The sequence below is a fragment of the Anabrus simplex genome, chromosome 1 (genome assembly GCF_040414725.1).
Source record: "Anabrus simplex isolate iqAnaSimp1 chromosome 1, ASM4041472v1, whole genome shotgun sequence".
Classification (NCBI taxonomy): Eukaryota; Metazoa; Arthropoda; class Insecta; order Orthoptera; family Tettigoniidae; genus Anabrus; species Anabrus simplex.
Window position 1 is genome coordinate 1055771022 of NC_090265.1, and position 14900 is coordinate 1055785921.

Here is a 14900-nt window from a genome sequence, read left to right on the forward strand (position 1 = left end):
CAGCAACTATGAAGGACAATTACCTGAACACTGACATTCTCTTTGATACTTCTTATTCGGAAGAAAGCACCATACAACAATGTCCCAAAAAGGGTTTACTTTTCTTGTAAATTGTTTTAGATTTGACGATAAGTCGACATGTGAACAGCGAAAGGAAGAAACAACTACCTAGCTCCTGTGTCAGAAATTTGGGAAATGCTTTTGATAAATTGTCGTGAGGTTTACAAACCTGGATGGTATGTCACAATCGACGAACAGTTGGTTGGATTTTGGGGAAAGTGTCCATTTAAGATGTATATCCCATCGAAGCCCAATTAGTACAGGATAAAGATAGTCATGATGGTCGATACTACCACAAATTATATGGTTGATGTAAGGCCCTATCTTGGAAAAAATACCTGGCACAGCATCTGCACACTATTGTGTGAATGAACTGGTGGAGAATATAAAAGGGTCAAGTTGTGTAATGTCACAGTGGATAAGTGGTTTACGAGCATCTCTTTGGTCCAAGGACTAAGAGAAAAGAGCTTGACTTGGTTGGAACCATAAAACGAAATAAGCCAGAATTCCCTCCTGAATTCAGTGAACTGAAATTCAAGAATGGGAAAGTAAATTCATCTTTTTTTTCTATTCCAGGAAAACATGACAGCAGTTTGTCTAAAGAAAACAAACTGGTAGAGTTAGTGTCATCCATGCATAATACTGCATCCATTGACGAAATAACAATGGATCAAATGGCCCAAAGCATGCCCTGCAATCTCAAAACGAAGAGATGGCTTCTGTGCTTTTTCTACAGTATGTTGTACATTGTCCACATCAATACTTATGTTACTTATGCACACCACCACTACAAACTGAAGCAAACAAAACCACTAAATCAAATGAACTGTATGCTGAATCTCCACGAGCAGCTTACAAACATTTAACAAACAACAAGCCTGAATACGACTCTGTTTCTGAGCAAGACACTGAGGAGGTCAATTTACCACTGCTTAGAACAAGAGGAGGGCTGTCCTGAAATGCAGTTAAATGAAAAGCAGCTACGAGCAAGGAAAATGTTTATTTTTTCCATTGCACAAAAGGAGGATGACGAAGCTATTTGTGGTGAGCATACAAAAAAAGAAGTGCCCACAGTGTTGCTAGACATAAACATATGAAGACTGTTAAGTTCTTGTCTTGTAATATATTTTTACTGTATTTCAATTATTTATATTTTTAGCATTTAGACTCCAGGTGTTTTCATTTTAACTGAGAATAACCCGTGCACTTAAGACCTTTGAGGAAGGTATTGAAACATAGTTTCTGTTCATGAGTGAAAGACAATATTTAGTGCTGAGAACATATTTTCAAGTTGTTTTGAAATTTAATTGATGTTTTGTTTAGAACATTTGTTCATATATCTTAAAATTGAATAGTGTCATGTACTAAAATATACCCTCATATAAAATGTTACATACTAATTTTGTAGTGTATCATCTCTTAAATAATGTTCTGTATTCATTTCGTTCTGCAGCTACCAATGGTAGGAGGATAGGATTGCAGGAGCATGCACACTCAACAACACAAATATTGGCTGTCTGAGGAGATAGCTTTCTTTCAAAATTCTTTTGCTTGAAATAGGATGAACATACTGTGCTGCTGTTAAGATTCCAAGTATGATCTCTTTGGCCACCAGCTATCAGTTTACAACATTTCTAGGATTTCAAGAATATATAAAATTTAATATTTCTTTGCTGGCCAATTTTTGCGTGGTTGAGTATACAAGCTCTTATCTTTACTTTTTATATCAACTATTATTTGTGTTGAAGCAATAGGTCCAAGAATTGTTTCACACCAATACTCTGTTCAAATGTACTGATTATATCAAAATTATGGTGAAAGAAATTATGATGAATGCATTTTTTTTTGTAGCTGATATAGGTGCAACTCCTTTTGGCCTGGGGTCATTAGGTGGTTTAGCAGGATTGGAAAGCCTGGGTATGGGATCTGCTAACTTTATGGAGCTTCAGCAACGCATGCAGAGAGAGCTGCTAGGCAATCCGGACATGATGAGGCAAATTCTGGACAACCCTCTAGTTCAACGACTGATGAATGATCCAGAAAATATGCGTAACCTTATCACATCTAATCCACAAATGCAAGAACTTATGGAGGTATGATCACTTTTCTATGAGAGTGTATAGTTACCTCTCATGAAACAGATATTTTAAACATTTTTAAAATTTTATTTTCAGCGAAATCCTGAAATAAGTCACATGCTGAACAATCCAGATTTGTTACGTCAAACTATGGAACTCGCGAGAAACCCCTCCATGTTGCAGGAGTTGATGCGTAACCATGATCGTGCAATTTCCAATCTTGAATCCATTCCAGGTTGGTAGTAGTGATTGCATGTGTGTACATTTTATGAACTATTTGGTAACTAAGAACAAAGGAACAGCTGTTGCTAATTCATTTCATGTATTCTTGCTGATGTTTGAAGTTCTTGTTCTTGTGCAAGAAATTGCTTCATCATTTTAATGATTACATCAGTAGTGGGTCTTCATGAAATCTAAATTTGATGCCTGTATAGCATTTCAGTTTTTTGTTTTCAGTTTTCTTAGCTTATTTAGACCAATCTACACTGATGAATCATTACATTAAAATCACCTACCTAATACAATGTAGGACTGCTTTTTGCCTGCAGAATCATGGCCACTTGGCAAGGCATCGATTCAACGAGGTGGTAAAAGGTATCATGGGGTATTTGTTACCTTAAGTGCAATAGCAATACAGTGTTCTCCCTAGGACCCTGCCGTTTTTAGAGACCGCCCGGCTAATATAACCTAGATATGTCCTAATTACTTAATATTAATAGGTACATATTTGAGTCATTGGGTGCTCCAAATTCACATATAAATACTGTAAAACTGTTAATTTAATTAAAATGATAAATCATTGTTATTAGTATAATTGCATCAGTTACATCGGGGATCAAATGTTTAGCTTGACCACAACGTAGTCGCGAGTAGGGGTCTGGAATAGCGTGGAATCGCATGTGAGCCCTCTATTGCGCATGGCGTCACAAACCCATACGGCAGTCCACGTGTCCACAGCAACTGAATGGTAGGCCTAAGTCCACTGTTACATGATTTGGAAGGAGCAGTAGAACACCAGAAGTTCAAAATACTCTGTTATATCTTGTTTGTGATAATACCATTAAATAAGATGTACAATATTATTTCTCTATTCAATACGGAACAATAATGAAGTTTTTAACTTTAAATACCATTAAAATCGATCAATTTTGCAGTTAATGTTTACCTGTCTGATGATATTGTTAACGCCTTGAGGGGATTTACAGTAGAAGTCCGCTATAGCGAGAGTTCATAACAGCGGAAAATTTACTCGCTATAATGGATTGTCGTTATATCCGATTTTTGTATAAAAGTCGGAAAACCCCACATATACATTAAAATCGGTATGAAACGGCAATCAGTTTGTTCAAAACTTGCGTTTCCGCAGGATATCCACACTACGGCTTACTTGTTTGTTATTTTTCGAAATCCGATACTACGTGGAAGTGTATGTTCAATTTCATTCTTAAAAAAAATATAGTACCGTATTTCTCCGAATCCAACATGAACTCTACTTTTTCCTTCAAAAAATTTTAATCAGGCTCAAAAAGTACTTTGTAAAATCATATGAATGCCTTTGTTGTACAGTAGGCCTACGCATTTTGGACTATTTTTAGACGCTGAACATTAACTTTCGTCAGGGCTTTTTTTTTTTTTTTTTTTTTGCGGCTGCAATATTATTCTTTTTTCCGTGGGTTTAAGGACCATTAACTTAAAATTAGCATCATAATACCCAACAGAACCCGTTGAAAATTCGGCGGCAATTCCTATTCCATGCGTCTCTACAATACGACGATCCACCAGGAAATTATTGTGAGCCTGATTTAAATTTTTTGAAGGAAAAAGTAGAGTTCATGCTGGATTTGGAGAAATATGGTACTGTATTTTTTTCAGAATGAAATTGAACATACACTTCCACGTAGTATCGGATTTCGAAAAATAACAAACAAGTAAGCCGTAGTATAACCGGCTACCGCTACACGCACGTCTCGCTTGCCGGGTTCGGCCAAATTCAGCGGCTAGCGATGTATAGGCTTAATCGCTGATGTTGAGACTCAACGAATGAGTTTATTGCGCCACGGTATGGCCATTCCGCCCTTGCGTTTTTCGTGCACATACCTCACAATTTCATCTTCGACTTCTTTAAAGCGTCCTTGTTGCGGACCACTGAATGCATTTTTTGTACAGTACGGTAAGCCTACGCATTTTTTTAGCTCTTGTCTTCACACTAATGCCATAATGCCAAATATTGGCTTTAGTTAGGCGTATGCCGTATTTTCTTGCGGCTGCACAACTATTCTACGAGTGTTTATTAACCAATAACTTAAAATTGGCATCATAATATCAAATAGAACCTGTTGAAAATTTGCCGGCAATACCTTTTCCACGTATCTTTACAATACGACTATCCATCACGAAAAATTCCTGCTGTCTATAAAACAATTTTACTAAGCGTCAAGTACAATAGATGCGTTATACTCTGCCACTGAGTAGCCATGGCTTTTCCAAGAATTCGAAGGCTCGCATGTTTTGATGCCATTCTGCAGATTTGAGAAAAGATTTTGTAGAAGCTAATAGAACGCCATACTCTCTTCACTATTTCCTGAAATCCAGTGACGTTACACAAGGCACTGTACAACCGGTTGTCGCGACTAGCGATGTAGGCTATAGTAAAGAGGCGGTCGTTTATTGTCGGCGAGATCTGGAGATTTATCTCCCGTATGCAGTTATCAGACTGTGCCTCTTATAAGGGCTTCTGATAGGTTCACCTGCATACAACCCAGCGTCAGTGGGTAGGGTCTGACACATCCCACTCTGAGTCTAGTGTCAGACCTAAGACAAAATGCTGGTTAATAGAGTGAATGCCTGAAAAGCCTTACATCTGACATGTTTTGACATTTTTGAAATGCTCTATTGGTGAAAAATATCTAATTCCCTCCATGGCAATTTAGAATTTTCCATTAACAACGGCTATCGGCCACGTTATTTACACATTTATTATGAAAATATGTTCTCTTTCATGTCGAATTTTCTTTACGGAACAGCAGTCGACGGGTATTACTAATCGACTCCGACATTGCTTTCGAATGTCGACAAGAGAACTCGCTAGTGCACATAGCGAGGAAACGATGCCGAAGGTAATAGATCGAATGCAATATCGCCGGGGTGCATAAATATCGGTAACGGAAAAAATCATGCGCACTTAATCGCTTGTAATAACGGATGCGTCAGTGATAGGGCTCTTGCTGTAACCGAAGGATGATACACATTTTAATATAGAAATTTTGAAGGGACAGAAAACAGTTGTCGCTATAGCGTTCTCATTATATGCCGTACTCGCTATATCGGACTTCTACTGTAATTTAAAATTATTTTCATATTGAAGTTTTACGTAGTATTCCCCACCCGGCTACTCATTCTGGCTACCCGGCTGGCAAACATTTCTGGGGAGAGGTCCAATTGGCATACACTGCTGGGCGGTGGTGATGTAGCACGAAATTGCTTCTCCAATGCTTCTCCAAGTGCTTCTCAAATGTTCAATTCAATGGGGTTCATATCATGGCTCTTTGAAGTTCATGGTATGAAAGCAAATATGCTATCATGTTCCTCTAACCAGTTCACAAACCTGGCAGTGTTGCATGCCGCATTGTCCTGTTGAAAGTGGCAGTCCCCATCAAGGAACACTGTTGACACGAACGGATGGACTTGGTTCCCAATAACGTCCAGATACTGGATAGCTGTTATGGATTGGTATACAGAAGTAATGGGCCCCAGTGTGTCCCATGAAAACGTCACCCAGATCATTGCACCTCATTCACCAGCCTGTCTCCGCTCGACCATGACGTAGCCTCCAATTGAAATGGTGTGCATGTGCTTGCTGTTGATGTGATGAGCCAGGAATCAGGTTTCATTGTACCAGTTAACCTTTTTACAGTCATCCACAGTCCTGTGGTGATTTATTTTGTGTTCACCTCAAACTGTGGCCCTGCAGTCTCTCCGAACCATGTGTAACAGCCTCCGTTGGCCTCTTGGATTCATTGAGCCACTGTCAACACACAACTGCACGATGTGTCATTGTTTGCCCATCATTGCACAATTTTGGATACACGCTCACTGGCTCGAGAGCAGGCCACAAGCCATGCCATTTCAGAGATGCTGGTACCAAGGTGTCGTGCCATCACATATCAGATGTGGGAAAATAGTTGCTTCTCCCATTCTGATGCTGGAGACACTACTAACAGGAAGCCTGTAAATCTTAACAGGAAGCCTGTAAATCTGTCTATACACTATGCTACCAAGGTTTGGGAAGTAACTGGGTAAACGTAACCAGATTACATTCAACAATTGCATTATTAGTGATTTTTACTTGGAATTTACTTCTGTACTAACATTATAAAGAGGAAAAATTTGTATGTTGTTTGTAACGGATAGACTCGAAAGCTACTGAACCGATTTTAAAAATGACTTCACTGTTATAAAGCTACAGTGCCAGTAAGTAACATGGGCTATATTTTATTTTCAAAACAGCTTGAGGGAGGGGGGGGGGGGGTGGCAACGGGGGGAGACAAATATAAAAATAATAGGCTAATATAAGCAAAATCGAATTTGTCGTACAAGGGTGAGACAAACCTCATTTTAAGCCCCTTGACGCAAAGAATAAAACTTGGTAAGCCGTATGGGCCCGAAAACCATGTTTTAAGGCCCTGAAACCAATCGTTATGGAGATATTGGCACCACACTACCCCTGCTCTAGGAATCGGATAAAGAAATGAATTGCCGTAACCATGGCAACGTCAGCTCCAGTATTCTTACAGCAGCGAGATTATCTACAATATATCACAAAAACCTAACATGTTACAGACATGAAAATTGGTATTTGGAATCTCCTTTAAAAATAAAAGAACACGGATTTTTGTTTACAGAAAATCCACTTAAGGGGTGAGGGGTGAAAAGAAGTGAGGAAGGAGTTGAATTATTTATATGAGGATACATATATTTCAGAAACTGAAGATGTTACGCACGTTAAAACTGGTGCTTGGAATCTCTTCTAAAATTAAATGAACGCATTTTTTTTTTTTTTGAAAATCCACTTAAGGGGGTGAAATAATAAAAAAGCAGGCGAATTTTTAAAATGATTATCTTCGTCTTCTACCGCTTTTTCCACACCTGTGCGGTTGTGAGTGTGAACTGTGTCACACATGTAGATTTGACCCTGTTTTACGGCTGGAGGCCCTTCCTGACGCCAACCCCGTGTGTACGGATGTAATTATTCTTGCGTGTTCCTGTTGTGGTTGGTAATGTGGTGTGTAATCACATGTCTGACCCAGCCTGGAATCAAACCCGGAACCCTGCAAACCAAAGGCCTCAACGCTGTCCACTCAGCCAAAGACTGGGGCAGTTTTAAAAATGAGTATATCTACAGTATATCTCAAAACCTAACAGATACAGACTTGAAAATTGGTATTTGTAATCCCCTTTAAAAACAAAGAAACACGTACAGTAGAAGTCCGTCATAGTGAGAATTCATAACAGCAAAAAATTTACTCGCTATAGCGGAGTGTCGTTATATCCGATTTTTGTATAAAAGTCAGAAAAAACCCATACACATTAAAATTCGGTATGAAACGGCAATCAGTTTGTACAAAACTTGTGTTTCCGCAGATGATGTCCACGCTACGGCTTACTTGTTATTTTTCGAAATCCGATACTACGTGAAAGTGTATGTTTAATTTCATTCTGAAAAAATATAGTACCGTATTTCTCCGAATCCAAGACGAACCCCACTTTTTCCTTCAAAAATTTTAAATCAGGCTCAAAAAGTGTTTTGTAAAATCATATGAATGCCTTTGTTGTACAGTAGGCCTACGCATCTTAGACTATTTTTAGACGCCAAACATTGGCTTTCGTCACTCCATAATATTTTTTTCGGCTACACAATTATTCTTTATTTCCGCGGGTTTAACGACCATTAACTTATAACCGGCATAATAATACCGAAGATAACCCGTTGAAAATTTGCCGGCAATACCTATTGCATGCGGCTCTACAATACGACGATCCATCAGGAAATTATTATTGCTGTCTATAAAATTGTTACTTTTAATCAGTGTCAGATATAATCGGCTACCGCTACACGCACATCTCGTTTGCCGCCTAGCGATGTATAGGCCTAATCACGGACGTTGAAAGTCAACGAACGAGTTTATTGCGCCACGGTATGGCCATTCTGTCCTGGCGATATTTGTGCACATACCTCACAATTTCATTTTCGACTTCTTTAAAGCGTCCTTGTTGCGGACCACTGAATGCATTTTTTTGTACAGTATGCATTTTTTAGCTCTTTGTCTTCATGCTATCGCCATATATTGGCTTTGGTTAGGCCTATGCCGTATTTTCTTGCGGCTGCACAATTACTTTACATTTTTGAGTGTTTAATAACCATTAACTTAAAATTGGCATCATAATATCGACGAGAACCCGTTGAAAATTTGCCGGCAATACCTTTCCCACATATCTTTACAATACGATTATCCATCACGAAAATATTCCTGCTGTCTATAAAACTTAATTTTACTAAGCGTCAAGTACAACAGACGTGTTATAACTCTGCCACTCAGTAGCCGGCCTGTCAAAGAATTTGGAGGCTCGCATGTTTTGATGCCATTGTGCAGATTTGAGAAGCGTTTTTTTAGAGGCTAATAGAACGTCATCCACTTTTCACTATTTCCCGAGATCCAGTGACGTCACACACAGGCTCTGTACAACCGGTTGTTGCGGCTAGCGATGTATAACAAAGGCGGTCGGTTTTTGTCAACGAGTTTTGTGAGTTTTTTCTTCAAACGGCCTCACCTAACCTAACCGTATATATATCATGAAAACATATTTGCAACACGTGTAGAGAAATTATAACCACCTCGCTAAAAATTTACATGTAAATAGCCTTTCCGAATTTTTTTTTTTTTTTTTTTTTTTTGTTATTTGTTTTACGTCGCGCCGACACAGATAGGTCTTATGGCGACGATGAGGCAGGAAGGGGCTAGGAGTGGGAAGGAAGCGGCCGTGGCCTTAATTAAGGTACAGCCCCAGCATTTGCCTGGTGTGAAAATGGGAAACCACGGAAAACCATCTTCAGGGCTGCCGACAGTGGGGCTCGAACCCACGATCTCCCGAATACTGGATACTGGACGCACTTAAGCGACTGCAGCTATCGAGCTCGGTTTTCCGAAATTTAAGTAGACGCGAGAAGATATGAAATATCCCCTGAAATCAGTGATGTACTTTGCCATATCTTGAAGTGTATCACATTCTTACTCAATTTCCGTATGTAACATTAAAATTAAGAGATCGTTTACCTCAGTCTTTATTTTTAACGAGTTAATGACTGCTATCGGCCACGTTATTTACGCATTTATTGCAAAAATGTGTTATCCTCTTCCATTTAAATTTTTTTTTTAGAGAATAGCAGTCGATGGGTATTACTAATCGACTCCAACATCGCCTTTGAATGTCGATGAGAGAGCTCGCAAATGCACATAGTGAGAAAACTATACCGTACCGAAGATGATCGATCGCATTTTGTAGCAAATGTTTCAGTTTTCTTATTCAAACAGCGTCACCTATCCTAACTTATCTGTATTATGCGTATGATGAAAACACACTTCAAGCGCCAGTAGAGAAATTATAACCTTCTCGCTATAAATGTTCATAATAGCTTTTCCGTAATTTATCCAGACGCGAGAAAATGTACAGTAACCTCTGAAATCAAATATGCACTCTACCATATCTCGAGGTGTATCCAATTCTTACTAAATTGCAGTATTTAGCCTTAAAATTAAGCGGTCATTTAGTCAGCCTTTACTTTTAACGAGTTAACAACCGTTATCACACACGTTATTTATGCACTTATTACGAAAATGTCCTCTTTCATTTCAAATTTTCTTTACGGAACAGCAGTCGACGGGTATTACTAATCGACTCCGACATCGCCTTCGAATTACAAATCATCACTCTCATTTTTGATCCATATTGAAAACAGCGATCTCACTTAGTTTACAAAAGAGTAGATTTATTGTTCCACCTATTCCTGATTGTATTGAATAGGTGGAACAATAAATGTACTCTAGTTAACTAAGTGAGATCGCCTTCGAATGTCGACGAGAAAACTCGCTAGTGGACATAGGGAGGAAACGATACTGAAGGTAATCGATGGCATGCAATATAATTGCTAGGGTGCATAAATATCGGGAACAGAAAAAATCTCGCGCGCTTAATCGCTCGTAATAACGGATGCGTCAGTGATAGGTCTCTCGCTGTAACCGAAGGACGACACACAGTTTATGAATTTTGAAGGGACAGAAAAATATTGTCGCTATAACAGAGTTCTCATTATATTTTTTATTTAAACCTAGGAATTTCATTTTTGTCCGTATTGAACTGAGAAAGGATGATAGGAAAACTTAAAACGGTCCACCTTTTCAATACAGTACTTTCCAGTACTTTCCTATCAGATGTGGGGAAATTTTTGTATTGAAAAGGTGGACCGTTTTAAGTTTTCCTATCATCCTTTCTCGTTATATGCCGTACTCGCTATTGCAGACTTCTATTGTACATTTTATTTTTGGAAAATCAACTTAAGATGGAGATCGAAAATAAGTGGAGTTGAATTCTCTTTATTAGGGTACTTCTCAAAAACTAAGATGTTACAGATGTGAAAATAGGTATTTGGAATCTCCTTTAGAAATAAGGAAACCCCTTTTTTTTTTTGACTTAAAAGAGAACTCTTTCTCACATGTAGAGTTCCATGTCGCATGTTCCAGATTTATCTTTGCCAGTAGCTTGGTCATCTTTGCACCAAAAGGCAATGCCACAAACGTGGTTTGCCGGGCTGAGTGGCTCAGACCGTTGAGGCGCTGGCCTTCTCACCCCTACTTGGCAGGTTCGATCATGGCTCAGTCTCCTTATATTTGAAGGTGCTCATATATGTCAGCATCGAGTCGGTAGATTTACTGGCATGTAAAAGAACTCCTGCGGGACAAAATTCCGGCACCTCGGCGTCTCCGAAAACCGTAAAAGAAGTTAGTGGGACGTTAAACAAGTAGCATTATTATTATCAAACATGGTTTCCAGAAAAGTTCTGGGGTAAATGAAATGCAATTTTTCGGTGAGTTTTTATACTTCAGGCAATTTCAGATAATGTCTTAGTGCAGTACCGAGGAACAATAATTTTTTATTAACTTATCAAATTCTCGCGAGTGAAGCCGTGGGTAACAGCTAGTCTTGAAATAAAATTGTAATCATTACTTTCTAGTAATTTATATACATCACACCGAAGCAAAAACGGAGAAAAATAAATGCTGATGAAGATAACTTTTCAGTTCTATTACGGCAGAACCAGTAGCTTCACCATTTCTGGGTGGGATACTTTCATACCTTTCCAGTACTTTCCTATCAGATGTGGGGAAATAGGTTGCTTCTTCCATTCTGATGCTGGAGACACTACTAACTGTAAACCTGTAGATCTGTCTATATACTGTGACACCAAGGTTTGGAAAGTAACTGGGTAAAAGTACAGTAGAAGACCACTATAGCGAGTAAGGCATATGGCAAGAACTCCGATATAACAACAGTTTTTTCCCTGTCCCTTGAAAATTCCTATATCAAACTGTGTATTACCGGGCGAGTTGGCTGTGCGGTTAGGGGCGCGCGGCTGTGAGTTTGCATCCAGGAGATAGTGGGTTTGGATCCCACTGTCGGCAGCCCTGAAGATGGTTTTCCATTGTTTCCCAACTCCTAGGCCTTTCCTATACCATCGTCGCCATAAGACCTATCTGTGTCGGTGCGAAATAAAGCCACTAGCAAAAAAAAAAAAAAGCTGTGTGTTATTTTTCTGTTACAGCGAGAACCCTATCACTGATGCATCCATTATTTTGAGCATTTATGTGTTCGTAATTTTTTCCATTAACAATATTTATGCACTTCAGTGATTATATTGAATGTGATCGATCATCTTCGGTATAGATTTTTCGCTATGTGCACTAGCGAGCTCTTTCGTCAACATTCGAACTCGAAGGCGATATTGGAGTCGATTAGTAATACTAGTCGACTGGTGTTCTATAAGCACAATTCAAAAGGAAAGGGAACATGTTTTTTAATAAATGTGTAAATAACATGGCCAATAGCAGTAGTTACCTCGTTAGAAATAAAGGCTGAAGTAAACGATCGCTTAATTTTAAAACTATGCATTGAAATTAATCAGGAATGTGATATACCTCAAGATATGGCGCAGAGTGGACGACTGATCTTGGAGGTTAGTTTATTCAGTAAAACCTCGTTAGGCATTTCTTCAGGGGACAAGGAAAGATAATGTGTTAATTATATGATAATTGTTTTACAACCTTCCTCTCTCTTAAAATCGCCATAAGACCTGTTTGTGTCAGTGCAATGTACAATGAAATGGCAAGAAAAGAACTTCTCTCAGAGATATGATCATGAAATGTGAAACAAGGTATTTCATATAATTTATAGTGAATACTGTATTGGATTATTTCTTGGTAATTGTCCCTGGGCACCATGTTTTTAAGTTCCCTGTGACCATACACACTAGGTAGTAGCAAAGTCTGTTTATCCTGTGTAATGGTGCATGTGTGATAATGCATGAATTAATGAGTATTATTCTGTGCCTCTGTTTTAACTTACTAAATTGCAGCTTATGTCTATGAGAACATATATCTAAGACATGTTAAAGCATGGAACATGTGTTGAGGTACTCTCAGACAGAGTAGAAAAATATACATGTCTGATGTTCTGTTTTATTTGGGCAAGAAGTTTAGGGGAGTGTGTGTATCTTTCGTACATGAGTGATTTTCGTCCCCTTTATAATTTAATGCTAATGTAATATTGCACTGTACATCCATCACCACGGCATGTCATATTAAAAGCTGTACCTGCGATATCTCATAGATGGTGGTATACAATTTCTAATCACTAGATTGCATGCCAAAAGCCTGGATTCAATTCCAAACCTGTCCACAGTGTTCATATAGAGGGCACATGATGCTGTTGGTGGTGATTTGTCTGTTGGATGGACACATTGTCTTGCGGAGATCCCTTGGTGCTATTTGACAGGAGTAGGATATTTGCTGGCACTAGATTTCATCCTCTCCCTTGTTAATATCATGTCATTCATTTCATCTCATTAACTCCTCTGATGTTGACGTTAGGAAGGGCATTCGTTCATATAAATAGAATATCATGGGTGGTATTCTATAAGCAGACGTGCCAAGTCTCCCGATTTAAGTGGGAGACTCCTGATTGTTAATCGTTCTTCCCAATCTCCCGATTTCCATAGCAGTATCAGTAATTTTCATATTATTATAAACTTGCGTGCGTTTCCTCGTTCTATCCATACATGGCTGAGTATGGCTGGTCGATAATGAAACCAGACGGCAGTGTGGGGCACGGTGGCCAGTTGTGCTCCTCTTTGGTCTATAATACAGTCAAATACTAATTTTCTTTGGTTAAATACTCAAATAGCTTAATAGGAAGTGGAATCGCAAGCGAGTAACCTAACCTCAGAAGTAGCACGCCATAGACTTCTACCCGGGCCAGGACCTGCATAAGTGCTCGTGTTATATGTCTTAATATTTGTTTTGGCCAAAATGTCAAAAAAAGAAATATGATGCGGTGTTTAAAAGTGTTTATAGGGAAGAGTTCCCGTGTTTCAGTGAATGCAGGAGGGGACCAACGTTCACATTCTGTGCTATGTGTAGGTGTGATTTTTCAGATGTGCATGGCGGGAAGTGTGATATAATCAAACTTTTCATGTAAAAACCAAGATGTAAATCCTTTGGCGAATGCCGAGGCTTTATTTACATCATTTATCGTAGAACATAACCTGCCTGTAAATTGTGCCGACCACGTGGGACCTTTGTTCTGCAAAATGTTTCCTGATTCGGAAATCACTAAACGATATGGGTGTGCTAGAATGAAACCAGCGGCTATCATTACAGAAATGTGCATGGAGGAAAGGGTGAAAATTGTATCACATTTACAGGTGAATGCATTTTCTGTTGCTACTGATGGTAGCAACTTGAAAATTTGTCCTATTGTTGTAACATTTTTTTAGGTCTGAACTCAATGAAATTCAGAGTTGTCTACTCTCTGTGTCTAATTTAGAAGGAGATGCTACCGGAGCTAACATTGCCAATCTTTTGCTCTCAACTTTTCAGGAATTCCGCATTCCATCAAAAAATTGCCTACCTCTTGGTGCTGATAATGCGCCAGTAATGGTAGGATTAAAGAATGGTGTGGCAGAATGTTTGAAGCAGGAAAATAGCAACATAATCATCGTAGACTGCTCTTGTCACCTAATTAATCTTGCTGCAGTGAAGGGTGTGGTGTGCTTGCCCGTAAATGTAGATGAAAGTATAATTGATATATTTTATTATCTGGAATGGAGTGCAAAGAGGAAAGAAAAGTTCAGAGAATTTCAGACTGTACACAAACACAGAGATAAGGAATATTCTGAAGCATGTGCCTACTCTATGGTTATCAGTAAGAAGGTGTTTAGATAGGATTTTGCTGCAGTGGGACCCTTCAGTTACTTAATTTGCGAGCAAAGTTGTGAGTAAGGATTCTCAGATGGGAAATTTGAAGACTTACAAAACTCCTAAGCACACTCTAAGTGCAGATGTTTTGTTTGTCTGAAAATGTGAAGGATTGTCATAACATTTCACCACACTCCTCAATTAAAAGGAAAACCCACTCATCAGTTTCATGTGTCGT

The 14900-nt window shown here is 38.8% G+C and overlaps 1 protein-coding gene across 1 annotated transcript in view; it reads left to right on the top strand.

Annotated features, from left to right (window-relative positions):
* Ubqn (ubiquilin) overlaps positions 1-14900 on the top strand; it is a 156458-nt gene that overhangs the window by 27479 nt on the left and 114079 nt on the right. Inside the window, exons 3-4 of the mRNA XM_067137095.2 lie at positions 1912-2153; positions 2235-2373. Of these exons, the coding sequence (XP_066993196.2) occupies positions 1912-2153; positions 2235-2373 (381 nt within the window). The remainder of the gene's footprint in view (positions 1-1911; positions 2154-2234; positions 2374-14900) is intronic.